General features: G+C 43.5%; 2 protein-coding genes across 4 annotated transcripts in view; both read right to left on the bottom strand.

The window, feature by feature from the left end:
- Positions 1-2,791: 2,791 nt before the first annotated feature.
- On the bottom strand, positions 2,792-13,561 carry BUB3 (BUB3 mitotic checkpoint protein). Of its 3 annotated transcripts, none has more exons than XM_036898817.2 (8): positions 13,402-13,561; positions 12,848-13,042; positions 12,235-12,304; positions 10,363-10,514; positions 7,753-7,911; positions 5,866-6,043; positions 5,393-5,609; positions 2,792-3,135 (listed from the first exon to the last, which is right to left on the bottom strand). In XM_036898817.2, the coding sequence occupies exons 2-8, from the start codon at positions 13,040-13,042 to the stop codon at positions 3,126-3,128; spliced, it is 981 nt and encodes a 326-aa protein (XP_036754712.1). In that variant the 5' UTR covers positions 13,402-13,561; the 3' UTR covers positions 2,792-3,125. The 3 variants fall into 3 exon arrangements, with proteins under 3 accessions (XP_036754712.1, XP_057362422.1, XP_036754714.1); XM_057506439.1 differs by having other exon boundaries at positions 12,848-13,043; positions 13,397-13,499; XM_036898819.2 differs by having other exon boundaries at positions 13,373-13,460.
- Positions 13,562-17,148: 3,587 nt separating this feature from the next.
- HMX2 (H6 family homeobox 2) overlaps positions 17,149-20,655 on the bottom strand; it is an 8,562-nt gene continuing 5,055 nt past the window's right edge. Inside the window, exons 2-3 of the mRNA XM_036898815.2 lie at positions 19,126-19,394; positions 17,149-18,213 (exon numbers count right to left, since the gene is read on the bottom strand). Of these exons, the coding sequence (XP_036754710.1) occupies positions 17,660-18,213; positions 19,126-19,393 (822 nt within the window). The 5' untranslated portion in view covers position 19,394 and the 3' untranslated portion in view covers positions 17,149-17,659. The remainder of the gene's footprint in view (positions 18,214-19,125; positions 19,395-20,655) is intronic.

Here is a 20,655-nt window from a genome sequence, read left to right as displayed (position 1 = left end):
TGACGTGGTTAATAGACATTCATGAAGAACGATACACATTTATATCTGAAGGATGCATATACACCAAAATGTTATCTCCTATTGGAGGTCTGTGTGATAATTCATTTTCTGCATTTTCTACAATGAACATATTAGTTCTATATTAAATGAATTAAAGCTAAAGGTCACATGGCTGATGCACTGGACAGTGACTCTTATTCTAAAATCAGTGAAAATTATTTTGAAAAACGGACCACCTCCATCATTGAGCAAAATCAAAGCAACGCAATGTTTATGTGACAGATAATACAAAAAGATGTGGTCCCTGCATTTGACAGAACACTGTAGGGGTGCAGGGGTGGAGTGGATGGGTGGAATAGGTGAATGGGAGAAAGAGGCACAAAATCTCAAACATAAATGAGTCATGGAGATGAAAGTACAGCATAGGAAAGAGTCAATAATTGCATAACATAACTTTATGTTAACTGGTAAGTCCACTAATTGGGATAAGCAACTAAGAATGTAGATAACTGTCCAATCACCATGTTGTATACCTGAAACCAATATAATATTATCACCTATATGTCAATAGAAAAAAAAAAAACATAGCAGGGGTGCAAGATATGCACACACAAAAATGTTAACATGCCAGGCAGTATAATTACCAAAGGTATGTGAGCAGGAGGTGTTTCACCCAAGCTTTGACAAAGGGCACACTCATCATGAGCTAGCACAAGGGCAGGGGGCTCCATGCAAAAGGGCATCTTGAACAGACCTTGCAGATGGATTCAAAACTTTAGCATGAATTCAAAAAAGGAAAAATATGAGCAGACTGTGGGATTTGGGAATCATGTGCATCCGAGTAACAGAAAACAAATAGCTTTGCTAGCACTCACAGTATAAGAATCCAAATGTTTTCTGGGGAACGATAAAGAATAAAATGCTGCTGGGCAGGTAAAAACTCAAGAGAATAGGGCAAAGAGCAGAAATCAGGGTCAAAGAAATATGGGGAAAACTAGGTTGAAGTTACAGGCATACTTTTACTTTTACTTGTGGGAGTTCTCCAAACTTAGTAGGCTAGTGGGCACGGAGTCTCCTCCCGCTGAGAAGAGGTCTGGTCTCATTTGATGACAGAGGCATTTCACTGAAGAGAGTAGTGGATAGGAAAACACCTTGGGAAACACCAAGTTTAACAGACAACAAAGGCAAAACAATGAAGGGTTTGAATGCCAAGGCAAACTGAGCGGTCTGGCCTTGGTCCTTCTAACAGGGCCTGGATTCCCCAGCACAGAGGAGGAGGAGGACCTCAGTGTTTCCACTGTGGGACTCAGAACCAGATATCGCTGCCATCAGAACATTCCCACCTGACAGAATTCCCCGCTGTCAGCACCACCTCCCTTACTCCCAGAGCGCCTTGACAGCGAGCAGCCCCTTCCTAGGACCTGCAGGCGCTGGAGGCATGCCTCATTATAAAGGGACTGAAGAGCTATGATGAGAATTGGTGCTCCGGAGGGCCCCGGCACAGCATGATGAAGACAGCAAATGTTTTTAAAGTCTTGTGTGGTACAAAGCAGTTTGTTCAAATGAGAGGTGGCAAGGCATTTGTTATAGCATCAGCTCCGGGGGCCATAACCAGCATTTCTTTAAAAACAACTAAACAAGAAAAAACAATAAGAAATCAGATGTATCACATGTACAAAAGGCAAGTGAAGTTTTATAAAACTTTCTGTTACATATACTTTATTGAGCTCTGTGTTCTAGACCATGGTTCAAATGTATTTTTTACTGTGGTCACAGATAAAATGTTTCAATGTCACTACTTCAAAAGATGGAAGACTTAGGGGCAGAGACTGGAGGCGACTGCACTCCCCAAAACGGACAGACGGGACCCTCTAAGGCAGTGGGGGAGGAATAGTAGAAAGAAAGATAAACTGAAGAGACACCTAAAACAGCGAAGAGAATGTCAGGAATGAAAACACTAGGAGTATCACACCAGGGTCTTTTGGGGAAAAGGCAGCCACAATAATTAAGCAAGTAAATTGTGAAAAGGAGCTGGTCAAGTCCATAGGTAAGACAGGGAGATACACGTAGGTTGAGCCACATTTGGTTTCAAGAGACAAGAGAACATCCAGATGGAACTCCAAAAAAGCTCTCCCACACCACAACCTCAAAAACAGGTCCCCAACATTGCTTTAATTTAGTCACCTTTTACAATATTGCATTAATTATCTTCCAGTTCAATGTTTTAAATTTATGCTGTTCTCAGCCAAGTGGTTATGACTTTAAGCACATATCACACTGAAGAACCAATTCCGTCGGTTAGTCTCTGCCTGTCACATTATTTACCATCCCAAGGGCTTCACTAGGACTTAGCGTTCGACGGATATGTAGACAGGCCTGTGTACGTAGATAGGCCTGTCACACGGCTGTGTGCTTACGCTGATCGCAGCAGCACACGGACATCGAGCCGCACAAGCTCTCCTGCACTAGTGCTACTAAGGAACGAGTCGTGACAAAGGCCACCTTGTCAGCTGCCATGCGGGCCGCCCCTGTCCTGTGAAGCTGCACAGTCGGCTCACGGACCACGCTGATCCAGCTAAAGGGCACAAGGGGAATGGCAGAACTCCAACAGATCACTTTAGCCAGGGCTGAACCCCCATGTACAGCAGAACAGACATAATTAAACGAGGCAGTGTGGACTTAAAGGTAAAATGTCATCCCCACCAGGCCCTTGATGAAAGTACTTTTGCTTTACAGAAGCCTTTTTATGAAGCAAATTACATTAATTACCGACATTTAAAAACATCCAACATTTAAGGGTTCTGAATCTCTGATTTATTTGACAGCAGGGAAATAACAGGTTTAGATTATTTTACAAAAGAGCTCAAGCTGCTCATAAACAGCAACTGGGCTTGCTGGGGGAAAAAATTCTTCAGACTACTGCACAAGGACACAAAGACTCATCATCCTACACAAAGTCGGTACGAAAGGGCGCACAGACAAGTTTTTTATAAGACAGAAAACAGAGAAATCCACACACTAAGTAATGTGTCCACAAAGACTAGAGGGCATCCCTTAGGGGATAAGCAGGTATTTGTAGGAAGCAAAACAAAGCTTTCCACAGAGAAACCAGTTTCACGAGATGATTAGGTGGACCTGCAATGAAGAAAATACATTTCAAAAGGGGTTGAGACTTAGTACACTAAGTTTTCACTGATATACTTATAAAATAAAAATAAAACCTTTCTGTAGCCCCAAAAAAAATCTTTAATACATCATGGATAAAATTAATTTCAGTAAAGGTCCAAGTCTCATTCAGAAACATACATTTGTAAATAATGTAAGTAAAACAAAAAGTTTGACAACAAAAATACCATTTGCAACTATGTAGAATAGGCCAAGCTAAATTCGTGTTCTGCTTCAGGGCATTACATTGAAATGAATGTCATTCTCACTATAATTTTTTTCTTTTTAACCTTAATCACCAACGGCTGGGCAACTGAAATGGACATGAGAACTATATAAATGTCAGAGAAATATATAAACCTCATTAATGTTTCCAAAAATTCATTTAGAGATAGAAACAGGTCCAAATAGATGCCTGTCTAAATGTACTGCAATTACGTTACAATTATTTTTCCAAATACACAGATATGCTCTGTCTTTTCTCAGCTCATTACTGACTCAAACAATTTGCCCTTCTGGGACCAATTGTTTGCTAATAAATAATTGTTTACAGTCACAAAATCAAGTTAGGAGGTTTTCTTATTAGTTTTCCTTCTGCACCCTAATAAGATTGAAAACTAGCTGATTCCCAGGAGTCAACCTTAACCCTGCTTTGTTGAACAGCCCAGGAAACGATGAACCATCTGCTTCGGAAAATAATGGACAGCCAAGAGGAAATACTGTTTAATTGTAGATTAACCTCCTCATGAGGCAGTCTGAAGCAGCTTTAGAATTAGGAACTATAACCAGCAAAAAAAAAAAGAAAAAAAAAAGGGCTCAGGAGCCTTTTGCCTTTTCCTCTACCATTTAAGGCCCAGAAAGAATAAAAAGGGATTTTATTACCTATATTTATTTACAAACATTTATTTCCACAGTGGAAACAAAATCATCAAAGTCAAAACTGATTCTCAAAAGTGCAGTCACTGCCCTCCAATCTTGTTTGCCCAAATACCTCTAATGCAGCAAACCAGCAAACCATCTCATGCACTTAAGTGTTCATTTGTTTTTTTTTATTAATAAAAACCTCTTTTCCATTATTTTCAGGTTCTTATAATATTAAAACTACTATCTGTCCCTGGTTTCTTTGTTAATAGTAATAAATCCACCATTGGGAAGTACGAATTGTTTTATTATCATCAACATGGCACTTAAGTAAATGAAATCTTGTTAAGTACATGGTGACCTACAAGTTCAAAAGAAAAAAGAACAGCATGAGATCAAAATGGCTGGCCAGGACAGGAAATACAAAAGTGAGAGATTAAATGTAAACACAGCCCTTTATCAAACAAGCCTCACATGCTAAGACTTTTCTAAAGTCAAGCTGAAAAAGTATATGCGATATTGAATATTTAATACTCTGCCCGCTCTCAAGGACTCAACCTAATTTAGCAAGGGAGGTCTACCATTTTATTTCAGGAAAGCAGAGAAATCCTGAAAACATTGTTTTTCCCTAGGTATTTACTGAGGACTTCCTTCCAGGGCCTGGGCAGAAAGGAACAGGGAACAGGACAAGGACACTTGGAGGTAAGTATTTTATGGCTTTTTAAATGCCTAAGTTTCAGTTTTTTAAGCCTGGTGCAGGTAATTAAGAGACTTTCCCTGTTGATTAAAAAAAAAAAAGAAAGAAAGAAAGAAAAAAATAAATAGTTCCTCTCCATTAATAGTTACAACCAAGAGTCAAAAATATCTATGAAAATTTCAAAACCAAGGAAATTTGCTATTCTAGGAGAGGCTGTATTATTCTTGGTTTCCAGTAAGACCTGAAGGTCATTCACATTATGTAAATATTAAAGAAACAACCTCTGTGGAGAGGAAATATTTTTGGCAGTTCAAATTCTTAAATATCTTAAATAGAATTAGCTAAAATAAATTATTCTTGAATTCCTCAACTTAATTTTGAAGCAATGAGCTAGTAATAACTTCAGAGATCCAAATAATAGTGCCTATTCAAGAAGAATGAGAGTTTGACATTCTTCTCTACAAAACAACTAGGCACAATTTTATCCATCAGACGTCTATCAACCTACGGATATTGAAAGCTTGGGAGAACAAGATAAAATCAACTCCAACCCTACAGTCAGCTGCAATATCAAGCAGGCATCAACAATGCTATTCATGAATTTAGAAAAATTAATAAATCCTGGGTTGAATGCAAGAAAAGGCTCAAATACAGGTGAAGCATACTCACTTGGGTTTTGTTTCTGCATCTGTCACTTGGCGAATGAAGATACCATCTTCAGGATGCTCTGTGTCATCCATTTCATACATATATGATGATGCTATTGCAAGTGTAGTCCCATCATTGCTAAAGGCAAGTGAGGCAATGCTGGTGGGGTACCGATGGAACTGGCACAGTCGCTTTTTGTTAAATGGATCCCAAATATTTACAAAGCCATCAGAACCACCTGCAGGAAAGTTCAAGAGTTGAAATGGTTCTTAAAAGCAGACACAGAAATAACCATTATCTTAACAAATGGTTAATTTTTAAGGTCACGGAAGTTACATTTTCCCCAAGAGTATTGTACCAGATTTCCCCCCACCACATATCATAAATGCAAACACAATTTTAAAAAACCTCTAAGTATAAATGTCTAGTGTTCAGTTAACAGCAAAATTATGTTATTTTAATGATTAGATATGGGTCAGCAGGCTGGATTTTACCTGTGGCAAATGTATTGTGGATGTTGTGAAAGGAAATGGCATTGACGGGGTAAATCTGCTCAATATTATTTTCTTTTAGTCTGTGACACTTGAAGGCATACTTCTTCTTCTGTACCTCAGGGCTTGGGTCCAAGTACTCAACTGCCACTCTGCCTTCAATAGAGCTTAATACATATCCCTGCCAAGAGGGAACAGAGAAAGACAAAATGGTGACCTCAACTTCCAAAAACAAGGCACTAATTCCCAAATTCAACCCACCCTAAAGAAAGATGATTATTCCAGAAATGAAAAGGAAGTATGGCCAGGTTTTAACCAAGCATTTAAGCTGTACTAACATAGTTATGACCACTCCAAAAGTTCAGAGCATGAATACCTGCTCTAATAATAATAAAATTTAAAAAAAACCAAAGGCTATCATCACTTGTTTTCTTCACTGTACCAGTGCCTTGCACGTGGCAATCAAAAACGTCTAGCTATTTGGCCAAACCTAAGCTAGAATTCTGAAGTGTTTTAGTATCATTTACTCGTCCTATCCAGAAGGCAACCCAGATTTGTTCTATCCATTGAATCTATTTTCCTTCTGTCTATGCCTCTTCACGTCTAACAAGTTGAAGAATTCTGTCTCCTTCACTGGGGTATCAATAATCCAGATCTGCTAGAAAGCCAACCTTCCATCTCAGTCATTCTGCCTCTTGCATTTAACTACAGTAAAGTCAAGCTTACATACAAACAACACAGATTTGCTGCAATATTCTAAGTGCCCTACAAATTCAAACCTCTTCTCACCTTACATTGCAATGACAATATATCAAAGGTAAAGAGGTAAGATAAATATGTAATCTTCACATTTTAATTATTATATTTTTAGTCTTCAAGGTAAGATTTATACCTGAAACACTAGTTATGGAAGAAAAAAAGTCAGTAAAATCTTACTTTCAGTTAAACTTCCTTTATAAACTGGAGATGTATTCTGACAAAAAGTTTCAGACACAAAACAAATTTATAAATGCAAGGTTATTTTAATCATGTATTTAAATGTTTAAAGCTTGACATAACTACAATTTGTTAATCTTCAATGTAAATTTACAATTTCCTAAGCAAAAAGAATTGTCACCATCATTTGAGGTACTAGCCTTTTGAGGTAAAGGGCCAAGAGAGCAACTGACATAACTGCTTCAAGTTCCACCTACACTAAAGGACAGCCATAGAGTCTGATGTTTTTAGGGACTTCTCTTGCAAAATTCCCACAGCAGCTGACCACACCACCAACTCCCCTTTGCAAGGCTTGGGGGTGAGCGAGGCTCACTAACAGGGCAGTCTCGTTTAGCAGTGATGATGGAAGGGGGACCCACCCTGCACATCAAGAGTTACTCACAGTATGAGCAGCACTGCCTCTCTAACCTCAGTGGCATTCTTAAAAACAAAAATTCAAGTTGTGCTGTCAGACCAACTTAAAGAACTGGGTTAGTGTTAGGGTTACAAAGAGGCAAAAAAGAAGAGAACAGAAAATGTCATAATCCTAAGTGCCCAGATTTAAATTTGAATTCACTGGTTTGTAATTTCAAATACCTGCAGAACTCTTTGATTACTGTTTACCAGGACCAGGATAAACAAGGAATCAGAAGACCTTTATTCAAACCACTAGCAGATGACTTAAGGACTTAAGTCTCTCTGAACATCCAGGTCTTCTCTGAAATTGGGTTAACACACTACCTTTTAGCACAGGGCTACTGAAAATATACCTAACAGCAAATTCTAAACCACTACTCACCAAAAAAAAAAAAAAAAGGCCAAAGCTCTAAAGGCAGAACCCAAATCATTCTTATTTACATTCATATTATTTTCAAATTCCAAGAACGGGTACGTAGAGGGGGAACTGGTCAGTACCTGCTTGTTTGGAAAGGCTCGTATGCAGCGGGTCTGGTACTTCAGGCTGGACTCCCGGCGCTGCTGCACGTAGCCCATGTTCCGTAAGTCCCACACCAACACTCTGCGGCCGGCAGTGCCCACAATCAGCCGGTCTCCCGACACTGAGAGGGTGTACACCTTTCAAGGAAGACCAGAACTTACTAAAGATCACCCTCTTGTCTAAAAATGGCTTTTGTCCCAAATACAAGTCCACTAATCAGAAAACCATAGAGAAATTAAGCTCATCAGGTTCCCAAAGCCAGGTACCAAATTTTAAACAGTACATTTACACAAGCCAAGTCACAGCCAAGCAATAAAAAACCTAAAATCTTCTTAATACTTAGTCAAGTATCATATAATGTATATTTTAATTAATTCTGCAAAAACACTTTAGAAGACAATTCTCTTCATTACGAAAAACAAGTATTTAACCATTTTTACAGACTTGTTTCACTTAGTGACAATATAAAAGGGTAAAAACTACCAAAAAGGAGACAATAAAGCTATAAACAATTCAGAATACCTTTCAACAGGCCTCTAGCTTTCCATAAATCAATCATTTTCAAAGTTATTTTTTCTATGACCACCTTTTGGAAGATTTCATGTTGTAACTCTAAAAAATCTTGACTTTCCCAGCTGTCACACTGAATAGGCCTTCCCAGGAAGAAAAGGGGGAGCCATCATTCATTAGGTGCTTGGTTGACTTTGGTGGCAAACTCAAGATCAAAAGACAAGGACAGTGGTCTGGCCCATGACAAAGCAAATTCTTGTGCCCTGATGTCATACTAACCACTCAAGACAGAGTTCATTTTTAGGGAAAATTTAAAAAGCATTTTCTCCCTTAAGAGCACTTATTTTTTTCCCCACATAATGAATGCCTTTTCTTCAATATTAAAACAATGTCCACAAAAAATTCCTTTATAATAAATGATAGAATTTCCTGCAAGCAGGCATTTAAAGTGTTTTACTTTCAAATACTATTTGAAGACCAAATAGACAGCAAATTCTTGAAAATGGTGGCAAAACAGTTTCCTGATGTTAAACCATTTTTAAACCTAGACTTCAGATATATAACTGTATTCTGGTTATCACTTTCGATTAATAAGCAACTCTAATTTCACCTCATTTAATATTTTAAAACCTTAAGAATCACTATAAAAAATGAAAAGGCCCCATGACATGGTATGAGATCTCTTTAACATTCATAATTAAACCATATCTGAAAAAACCAAGTTGGGGTTAACAATGTAACTCAACAGTCTCTACAATCTGCCCTTAATATTCAGCCACTAATTTGACCACAGGAAAAATAAGGAATTAAAAGTATTCAAAAGAATAGTTTTAATATAAGCACATTTAAATAAGAGGATTATAAAATTTACCAGTTTATTCGATAATACAATGTTTGCACAAAAACAGAAATTAAGCTAAGACATACAAAAATATCAAACTTAGGAAATACAGAATCCAGAAAAAGATCAATTTATAATAGTACAATCAGATTGGAAATTTTATCTTAAATCTTTACTACACAGGTGACACACAAGCTTCTAACAGTGCTTTCTATCCCCACTGATCGTAAATCAACTGAAACCACTGTCATGCTACTGACTAGGTATATTCATTTATCAAAGAAAAGTATTAAAAAAGTGACATAATGAACCCTGCTGAACCAATAAGCAGCTTCAGTATGGCTGTCCATTATATGACATTCTGTCAGCAATTTATCACAGCTCTTAACATGTTACATTCAACCATAAATCAAGACTAGAAACAATGCAATTATTTTATTCTGAACAAAGGTCTTGCCAGGAGTGGACTCGACTGTGATGTGACTAAAGTAATGGCTCTTTGGATGCACTACAGTATATTATGATGGCTAACAAGAACTGAATAGTATATTTACACTGAGAAAATAGACTCAAGTGAAGGATACCTTTAAACTACTAAAACAATCAATCTTTAAAATTAACCACCACCTGATAAAGTCTGATAAGGATACAGCAAGAATGCTCAATTACACTTTCACTGTACAGATCAAAAGGTTAGACTAATACATGTTACGGTTTTGAGAATTTTTGTTCATTAGAACCTTCGAACTGCATGTCAATAAAATAAATGAATAAAAAGTAAAAATTAGGGACTACAGAACACCTTTCTCATTAAACTTTAAATGATAACCTACTTCACTGTCTTAACAGTCAAGTGAAACCTCTGGTCATAACTCCATCCCGCTTTCTGGTTTGGGTGCATCAAACCCAATTTAAGGTAACTGAAGTCTTGCTAAATGACTTCTCTGAAATGGCAGTGGGTTGCTCTCAATCCTGGGATTTAGAGCATTAACAGTACAGAGAAGTGGATTTATTTAAGCTAGAGCTATCCACCACAAAACGGACAACCATCAGAAAAAAAGGTGACTGAAATACCAAAATTAAACTTCCTTTGCGTCAAAGTATTTCTATGTAATTGGGTTTGTAAAAGAGACCCATCACCTCTTAACCTTTAAATTCAATACCATATCTATCAAATGTGTATCAAGTCAAATCACCGCAAGGAACATAATTCCTGTTAGGAAGATAAAGAGCCTACCTTTTCAGGCTGAGAGAAGGTCCCAGCATTACAAGGAGTTCTGGGATCCCACAACTTAACTGTCTGATCCCAACTCCCTGTAACCATCACATTCACTTCTGGACAGTATTCAACACATCTGATAGGAGCATCATGGGTTCCAACAAGATTTTCTACAGGGGGAAAAAAAAAATAACAAAAAACACCACCTACCTTTACTATCTCTCTGCTAAACAGAGATTCCTCAAGTGAACAATAGAGGGAAACATTCAGTGAACTGTAATGAATCTAATTCTACCAGACATGGAAATGTCTGCATACAAATATTTCTCCATGACTACAAAGTTACCCATTCTTCTCTGTTCACCTTACAGCACAGAACACATAGTCTGATTCACGTGCATCGTACATATCAATGGCTGACCTGAATTTCAAACTACATTAAAATGGTGACACATCTGTAATTTTCCTCCCTTGATTTCTTAATTGTTTAACTCTGCAGTTCTAAATGAATCTAGTGTATGCTCTCGTACATGATAGATGCTCAAGAAAAACTTGGTGAAAGAACAAATGACTGGAGAACTCTAGTCTTCTGGATCTGGATAAAACTTACTATATTAAGCCAATGCTTACAAGAAACTTTTTTAAGTGGTAAAAAGATTATCTAAGAGCTGGGTATGAAAAAAAAAGCAGTCTTAGGATTAATCCACTTGGTTTTCCCTGGAGGTCAAATTTCCAATACAGAATTTCTTTTCTTTCAACTCTTTGCACTGTCTCATTCATTCACTCAACTAACTTCTACCAAATACCTATTACGTACCAGAATCTATGCCACAAGCTAAGGATACAAGAAGGAACAGTGTTGTCCTGATGCTCAAACAGGAGAATTACCTGTTTAAAAATTTATCACTTAAACAAGAAGGAAATGCATCTCATGAAGCTTAGCAATGACCTGAGGATGACAGCCAATTGGTCTCTACCATCAAAAATCTCCAGTTTTTCTTTCCTCTTTTTAAACAAACCTGCAAGCTAACTTTTAGAGGAAGCTGCTAGCAAACAAAACCAAACATCTGCAGTTATGAATATATGACAAAGTGACTTTCACACAAAAGCCTCTCTCCTAATTGGGTTCTCATTTTTTGTTTTTTGACAATTGTGCCCATCTTCTATCCATGCGCCCACTGTCCAACTCATCCTCATGTACTCGTATCTCTGTGCCTTTCCATCTGCTGGAGTGCATCTCTATCTAATATTAGCATACATATAAAGATAAATAAATGCTCCCCTAAAGAGCTCTGTATATTTGGGTTCCATTCCAATCTCTGCTCCCCTTCAAAGTCACAATAAAAATTTGGGTAAGTCATTTCATATTTTGGCCTCTAAGTAATTAATTTAAAAGAAAGGTGTCATCTTGTTACTCCTTCAGTAAGTTCTTTCAATAAATCACATTCTATGATAAATAATTATACAAGCAGGAGTAATACAGTACTGGGACATGACTAACTATTATGTTAAATTTTTGAAAACCTATTCCCCTTTAGTCTAAATTAATTAGTTTCTGTAATGAGAACTCTGAAACATCAGCACTGTCCTGGAAAATCCTAATGAAAAGGGGACCACTGCAGGACCTAGTTTAAAAACAAGGTAAAGGTGAAACACTTAAATGCCAGTTCATGTAAATGCTTCAGATGGAGATAATGGACTTTATGAAAAAAAATGCATGTAATCAGAAACTTAATGGTTATCTTTTTTACAAAACGTCCCACATTCAAGCCACTTTTATTTGCATATAAGCAACATAGAAACTAAACAATAGGATGTAACCTTCCTAAATAAAAAATCATACCCTAGTACTGAAGGAACAATAAACTGGTAAAAATGTGGCCATATTACCTTGATCGGTGTTCAAATCATGCATTTTCAATTGATGGTCCAACCCCCCACTCCAGGCATGCGTTGGGTCCTACAAAATAAAGTTTCAAATCATTTCAAATGCACAGGGCTCTACAAAGTGTTTCAAAATTCCTGTTTCTATCTCTTCTGTTTATGCTCTGGATGATGTACACTAAGCTCAACTATTCACTACAAATAAACAAAAAACAGCGCAAAAAACAAAGCAAGTAAGTGGTAACAAATTAAAGAAGACCTCTTCACCGCACTGGCTGAGAATAAACAGGCATTCCTGTTGAGTAGCAAATAAGCCTTTCAATAGGCAGCCAAACTGTACTATCTTGTTACAAATTTCAAATACTATTGTCATATAACCAGAAAGTTTGCAGGGTTGCTCCATAACACTTCACCTGAAAAAGGGAGACCGAATTTCTTCTGTCTGAATGTCCCCAACACCAAAAAACGGTACCTGACTTAAGTCAGGTATTCGGGAAAATGTAAAGACCTGTCCACATAACAACATCGACACAAGCCTCTACCTACCTACCCATTGCTGGAAAAGGGATGCTATTAACATGGGATGGCGTAAAATCAAAAGTGGGAGCAGGACACCTACGTAGAAGGCGCAGTCCAGGACAGCGCCAGTGTGCTGGTACTTGAGCCGCATGGAGTTGGCCGGCACATCATACAGGCGCACCGAGGTGTCCCAGGATGAAATCAGCAGGAACTGAGAGGTGTTAGGGCTGAACTTGACCGAAGAAATGCCGTCCTCGGGTGGCTGGTTCAGCTTGAACTCGTTAGAACCGGTCATCTACGGAACAAGCGCCCCAAATTGGGAGGTTGGCTGACCGAGCACCGGGCGGTGGGAGACCTCCACCCACTAGGAACCTAGGGAGCGTCGGCTGCGAGGCCTCTGCGCCTGCGCAGACCCTGCGCACCCGCCCCGTTCCGACTCGCCCGCCAGTTCCCCGCCGCTTCTTCTAGACGCCCCAACCGGCCGGGCCTAACTCCAGCCTGCAGTCTGGCACCGCTAGCTCCTACACCCCGGCCCCGGAAGCCCCCCAAACTAAAGGAAAGCGAAACGGGTTCCCTGCAGACGGCTCCACCAGCTCCTGGCCCAGGTAGTCCCAGAAAAGTACACCTCTGAGCAGCGTCGCCTCTCCCCGCTACCTTGAGCTCCACTCAGAAGCAACTTCGCCGCCGCCGCCGCCACCTCCTAGCTTGCCTCAGTGTACTCGCAGACTGGGAAAAGGTGGGAAGGAAGCTCCAGTGTATGCCTGCCATTGGCTGGTTTCAAACGCCAACGTCTCACTCTAGGCAGTGGATTGGTCTGTTCAGAGGCCTCGCGGTCACCCAGGCATCTTGTTCCGGCTCAAAGGTAAACCGTGCCTTTTCCGATCCACGTGACCTCATTTTACCTCCAGGCGGAGGCACCCTCCGGGGGAAGGAATGAATAGAAACTACAAATCCCAAAGAGCACCGCGCCGAGGTTGCACACACGTCCTCTCCCGCATGTTTACAGCATGCTGGGAGGTGTAGTTTCCCTAGGGCCGACGCCTTGCCAGTCCTCTGAATAGTAGGCGGGAAAGATGCTCTTTCCAGTTGCACCCGTGGCGTGGTCCGCATTACAGTTAATCTCTCAGACACAAGAACCCCATTTTGGCCAATACTTATATAGAATTAAATTATTCTCCCTGTCACTGGACGTTCATACACCCATTAAGCTAACGAAAAATTGGGGTGGAGAAGGAAATATTTGCTTTAATTAGTTGTATTATCTTGCCCTGATTTTTTTCTTATTTTCCTGAAGTTCCCACCTATCAACCAGGGTCTCACATTTCCTATTGTCTTGAGATCTATTGATCTCATAGAAACTGATTCTTATTTATACCATGTTTTATCACTCCATCTTTCTGCAAACATTTACTGAGCACCCGTTGTGTGCCAGGCCTAGTGAGAGATTCTGGGAAGGTGCATTAATCAGACAGTCCTTACCCTTGGGGAGCTCCCTGTCTAGAAGGGTGGACAACTAAGAAACAATTACTCTGCAATGTGTTAAAGTTCAAGAGCTTCTTCTAGAGCTGTTTAAGAAGGGTCCTATAATGACAGCTCCAAGCTTCTCCTCATCCACCCGCACCCCCACCCCAACAACTCCCCAGAATCGCAGTTTGTCTGCGCCATTTTTGTTTCTAGAATCCTCCAGAAATAGGAGAAGCAAGAAGGTTGCTTCGGTAATGAGAAATGATTTGATCTCCTTGAAAGAAAAGCAATGCTTAACTTAAAACTGTAATGCTGTGATTCACTACTGAATTTCGCAGACTAAATGAAAATTTTCCATTTAATCCAGGCTATCACTTTCTTCCATTGACTTTTGTGGGAAAAAAATCTTGTGTGATTTTATATGAAGTAGGAGGAAATTTCAGGGTTTAAGTGTTCAGCTTTTAAGGTATATTTATAGAGAAAAAATGATATTGATTTCTATGCATTCACATACCATGACTCGTGTACACTGCTTATGATTCTTGACACAGTAAACACACACAAAACAACCACTCTTCTGCCCACTGTATTGATGATATGACTGCTAAAAGGACAGTTTCTTACCATCCCTCCTCACCAGTCCTTATAGTTGGTTCTCTATCCTCTTCCAACAAGTTAATGGCTTGATTAAAGATTTTTAAATCAGTACCTTGCCTCCATTCTAATTTTGGCTAAATAATTTTATCTCCAATAATTTTATTTGGTTTCCTCTCCCAGTTGTTTGTTTAATTCTATTAGTGTTTTGAGATTCTGAGCATGAATTATCTGCTAATAAAATATAAGTGTATTTCATTATCCAGTGTGTGTATGATTCAGATCCCTCTGGGCATGCAGTTGCAGCCGGACTCAATTTGAGTTTTAAGAAACGTCAATCTTTGAAATCCAGTTTAGAGCCTGAAAGGAGGCTGATTATTTTGCTGATTATTCAAATGAATTGATAGTCTTGAGATAGAAAATCTGGCCACAGTGGACTCTTGAACATTTAAAATCAAAATGCAAAGTCATGTGTGTATGTGTGTTAATACTTAGTTACCTGCAAGGGAGAGAGATTCCTAGGAACTAATTACACTGTTGACTGCTAATTTCGGGATTTAGCGTGAAATCCAGAGTGAAATATCCTCTATATGACAAACTGGAAAAGGGTCATCCCTAAAACCTTAAAGGCAAAATCTCTCTGCCATTTAATGCCTACAGTAGCTAGAAGAAACCATTTCCTATAAGAGAAGTAAGCTAACAAGGATATAGTGACCCAATAGTATAAAAACCATCATCTCTTGAAAAAAAACTATTGAAATGATATGGATGGAATATTCCCATACAGGTAGTTCCTTAAAAGCAATTCAGTTATTTCTTCATGCAATCTTATACAACTTTAGAGGAAAAGAAAAACTTAAAGTAGGTCATCAGTAAAGAGAACATCATTGACATATGTGAACCAAATAAATCAGAAGAAAACAGTGTCACTTTTGTTTTCTCTAGCCACTATTCAGCATAGTTCTCAGCAAATACTAGGGCTCAGTAAATTTTTATTGAATTGAATTCAGCTGTAATGAAATAAATGCAATTGAACTAACAGCATTGGCAGATGTGGTCTTGTATAACATCCTTTTGACATCCCCTTATAAAAGATTGTGATTTTTATTAAATCTAATGTGAGAAGAAAAAATATGACCTCAAAATGGATAAAAGATCAGGCATTTTAGACAGAATGGGTCACATAGACGGTTTTCAGATATACTGTATACCTTCACAACACAGATCATTTCGATGCCTCTCGACTAAAAGAGAAATCTATCACGCAGATGTTACCCTTTCAGAGGATGAGATCCGGCCTCTGCCCTGTGGACTCCAGATACCTTTGTACCGGTTAAGGGACGGCGCAGGTCAGAAGCAGAGGACCGCAGAGCACGCCCCACGTGATATCGAATCGTCAGCCTCCTCTAAGCTCAGACTATCTTTAGATTCCCAACTTTTACAAGGAACAGGTGGCTGCGATCTAACATCGAGAAACTGCCATTTGCATGACACCGCGCGGCTGTTCTCTAGGTGCGGCGCGCGCCCTCCCGGCCCCCGTGCGGCGGTAGGCGTTGAGACGCGGAAGGCGGTGGGCGCGCAGGCCGCGCGCTGCGGTTGCTTTGGGGGCGAGCCGCCAAGAGTTTGCAGGTGATTCTGCCATCCATGAGCGCACGGTGCAAACTATAAACAACAATAAAGTATGCGGAAACACCTTTGCGTCCTGCGCTTTTTTTGCCTAGTCTCCGGTCTCAGTTCCCTCCTCAAACGAAGTGATGTCTCTCTGCACCCAGTTCCTGAGCCGCGCGCGACGCACAACTGTGTCACGGACTCGGGAACTGTGCGCGGCTGCAAGCTTGTCTCCAGGCTGGGGGACCAGCAAAGCGGGCTCTTTACCTGGTCCAGGCAGCGCCACCCCACCTACCCTTTGCCCTCAGAGAAGAGGAACGGTTCACAGATTGGGCCACGTCGCACCGAGCCCTGCTGCCGCCAAACCCAAGGCGCTCCCTATGCCGCAAACATGCTGGCTCCGGGAGACAATTGCTTCTGCAGTGATGTTTGCCTCCCCGCCTTTGTCCCTCTCTGCGCGGGCTCCGGAGCTGGATTCCGGCCGGGGTATGCCTCAGTTGGCGCCAGGACCACCTGCACCAGGAAATGCAGCTCCAGTCCAACTGTGGCCTCGGCTGCGCCAAGTTCCTGACCTTTAACCCTGACCCCGGCCCCACCCTCCAGGTGGGGAGAGCCAGACCTCGCCTGCTGCCCGACCGCTAGCCGCTCCACTGAAAAGCGCGAGGACTTCCGTGCGTTAGCACGCCAGGCAATCAATCCGAACAAAGTTAGCTTAAAATGTTTTATTTTTTTCTCTTTAAAAATATTTACAGATCTAGAATCTCCCCCCTTCGCGCCTACCCATTCTCGGAACGAAGGAAACGAAAAGAGGCGTTGCGATAATTGTCCAAAGCCCCCAAGGAGGAGGGCTGGCTTGGCTGGCTGTGTGTGCATGTACATATATACAGGTGTATATACGGGCAGGGGAGTGTACCTGGTTTTGCTGTTTTTCTGATTTTTTTTTCCTAATAATCAATGTCAATCTAGCCGAAAGTCCCTTTCCCACCACCACCCGAGAAAATGGTTTTCGAAGAGTATCGGTGTGTTTCGAGTGGTAAGCAGGCGATCTGGCTCGAAGAATGTCGATAAATACTTGAAACCATCCAAACAAAAAGTAGGGCAGAGGCCATAAATAAGAGATAATGAATACACATGGTGTATTTCTTAATATTACTGGGAGCACGCCGCCTTGCTCCGGAGCCCTACGGGGAGGGCAACGACGCCAGGCTTGCGGGGAGCAGGCGGGCGGCGCGGGGCCGAGGGCCGTTCAGTAGTCGAGCTTGTTGTAGAGGTTGTAGAGAGGTAAGGCCGAGAGGTTGCTGCCGGGGTAGTAGAGCGGCGCCGGGAAGGCGAGCGAGCGCGGCACTGGCACGCGCAGCAGCGAGCTGTCCCGGAACACCAGCGGCATCCCCACCAGAGTCTGTGCTGACGCGTGCGCCATGTTGGCCGCCTCCAGCTCGGCCGAGAGCTGCCTCTTCCACTTGTTGCGGCGGTTCTGGAACCAAGTCTTGACCTGCGTCTCGGTGAGCTGCAAGCTGGAGGCGAGGCAGGCGCGCTCTGAGCTGCTCAGGTAGCGCTTCATGTCGAAGGTGGACTCCAGCTGGTACACCTGGCTGCGCGAGAACACCGTGCGCGTCTTCTTCTTGGCAGCACCTGCCTGCCGCTCGGCGCCGCCGTCGCGCGGCCGCTCGGGCCCGGACGACGGCGAGCCGGCGGGCAAGAGCCTCTCTTTCTCTTCCTTAAAGTCCGGGTGCGAAGGAGAGAGGAAAGACGTACGCTCCGAGCTCGTCGGCCCCGCGCCTCCGCCGCCTTTGGGGGTACCTGGGGAGTGAGAATAGACAGGAAGGCCATGGAGTCGGGGAGCCGGGGAGCCTCAGAGACCCCCCAGTTCTATCCGGGACCAGGGGGCTGGCAGGCAGCTGCAGCCTTGGTCCCCTCTGCGCTGGTCCCAACCCTTTCCTCTTCTCCTCTCGTTGGAACCCAAAACCCAGCACCCCGGCCTTTAAAAACAGCAGGAGAGGGACCCTTCGAGTATGGGGGTCTCTGAGCTCCCAGCTTCGTGAAAGGACATGTGGCAACAGGGGTTGGAGGTCTGCAGGGGGAACATTAGACTCATTTTAAAAGGTGGTTTTGCCTTGTAATAACTGAGCTGGAAGAGTTCCCCGAGCTTTATAGGGTGGCATCATTTCACAGGCCGTTTGTTCGGAAATCGCGCTAAGGACTAACGCGGGGCTCCCCTTCGTCAGATGTTGTAAAGAGGAACCATCTCTGAAAGGCACCATTGTCAATCATCTTGGAGTGCTAATCATTCCCAGGAGGAGGAGAGAGGCAGAGACAGAGAGCGGAGAAAAAAGATGCTTGAAGAGATTGCGGTAGAGAGGGACAGACCGCCCAGACCTAACTTCCAGACCCGGTGTTCGGAAAGTGTCCGATGCACAATGGGGGATATTGACCGCAGATCCCTGTGGGCCACCAGGCCTGTGCCCCCACTGTGGTACACACTTCCTCCAGCCCAACCTTCCCCGAGACCGCACCGTGCGAGGTCTGTGTCCGCGGTCTACGCCGGAGCTCCCGCCAGGCGGAGCAGGCAGCACCTCGCGAGCGACCCCTCCCTTCGCCCCGCGACCGGAGGTGGCCGCGGCTCTTGCCAGAGAGGACCGGGTGTGCGGACCCGGCACAGCTTCCCGCCCCTGGAGCCTGCTCAAGGCCGACCCGCCGGCGTGTGATCCTTACCCAGACAAGGAAAGGGGATGGGGGGGTGGTGCTTGGGGCCCAGCTCCTTGGGACCGTGCGGGTCTGGGCAGAAGCAGGCGGGTGCCTTCCAGCCGTCGTCCGGCTCCTCCTCCTCCGAGGACACCGACAGGCTGCGCTTCCTGGCCGGCCAGCCGGCGGGCTCCCGTGGCACTTCCGAGGGGCCCCCGCCCAGGATAGACTGAATGGTAAAGCTGGAGACGCCGCCGGCCGCCGGACACCCTTTGCCCGTATCTTCCTTGCTGCCCATCCTGGATTCATAAGAAATCAGAGGAAACCAAGAACTCCCTTTAGAGACGATCTGGGTGAAGGTGGTGCTCGTAGGCAGGCGGGTGGGGAGGGGAGGGAAGGGGAGGGGGGCCAGGGGGAGGGGGCTGCGAAGATGGCGAGGCGTCCCCTCAGCGCCGGGGACACGCTGGCACCGGACGGTTGCTCTGGGGTCCCTGCCCGCCCAGTTCTGGGTGCGCTTGCCCAGCCCCGGCGCGAATGCCCCTTGCCCGCCAGCTCGCTGGGACTCCGGCTGAGCGGAGGTGGCGCGGCCTCATTTGCATAGAGGTTACTCGGACGCGGCCAATCGCAGCGCCGCCGAGCGGCCCCGGAAATTTTCAAAAAGCCCAGGCCCAGCACGGCAGCGCCTGTGCGCCGAGTAGCACAGCGAAAGCGCGGCCGTCGTCTGCTGTGTTCAACCAGGGATAGCGGGAGCCGAAAGCAGAGCAGATGCCAGGCCGGGTTCCTAGCCTCTGGGGCGACTCCGACTGCTCGGACCCCGAGGGGGCGGGGCAGCAGCAGCGACCGCGCGGGCCTGAGAGCTAGAGTGGCCCGAAGCCTCGCTCATGCGACGGATCCTCGAACCCTCGGAGGGGCTCGCACGGGCTGTTCCACGACTCTCCCCTAGCCTCCGACCCCTTCTTGCCAGGGCGGACAAATGGGGCTGGCACCCTGCAGACGGTTGCGCCCCACGCGGGAAGGGGGGGCGGGTTTAGGAGCATGCGTCTCAGAACTGATGCTCTTCCTCCGGAGCTTAACTGGGAGGTCCGGGAGCAGGCAACTTCTGCCCTTCCCTGCCAACAGACCACACTTCTGTCACAGGCCCATAAGGCTGGTGATTTCGGGACGCGGGGGAAACCCTTGATCTTGTTGCAAAGGATTCTAGTCCTGGTTCTAGTCCCGGGACTGCAATTTACATGCTGCGAAAACTAGGACTGGTAGAATCCTAATCAGAGGCTCACTGCCCTCATAGGTGAAATGAATTCGAGCATCTTCCCCCTTCTCTTGTTCTGAGGATGGCCTTAGATAGGAATGGAAAACGCCAGAAAGCCTAGACGCACTACGAGCTCATAGTAGGTACTCTGTAAACCTTTGCGGGATAGCCCAAGAGCTGCCCTCCTGTTCCATAGTGATCTTTTTTTGATCAACATTGGAGGTCACGTAATTACTGCAGAAGTGAATCACTGTTCTCCCAGGATGGAAAGGAGGTGATAACAGGGACATGATCTTAGAATTAGGCATTCT

Source organism: Manis pentadactyla, chromosome 8 (assembly GCF_030020395.1).
Source record: "Manis pentadactyla isolate mManPen7 chromosome 8, mManPen7.hap1, whole genome shotgun sequence".
Taxonomy (NCBI): Eukaryota; Metazoa; Chordata; class Mammalia; order Pholidota; family Manidae; genus Manis; species Manis pentadactyla.
Note: the sequence above shows the minus strand (reverse complement) of the source record. Positions and strands in the feature narration are given on the sequence as shown.

Coding starts and splice junctions, on each gene's coding strand:
- BUB3 (XM_036898817.2), bottom strand. CDS start 13,042: ATGACCGGTTCTAACGAGTTCAAGCTGAACCAGCCACCCGAGGACGGC. Junction 12,305..12,847: donor TCCTGGACTGCGCCTTCTAC/GTAGGTGTCCTG, acceptor TTTATTTTGTAG/GACCCAACGCATGCCTGGAG. Junction 7,912..10,362: donor CCTTCTCTCAGCCTGAAAAG/GTAGGCTCTTTA, acceptor CTTCCTTGAAAG/GTGTACACCCTCTCAGTGTC.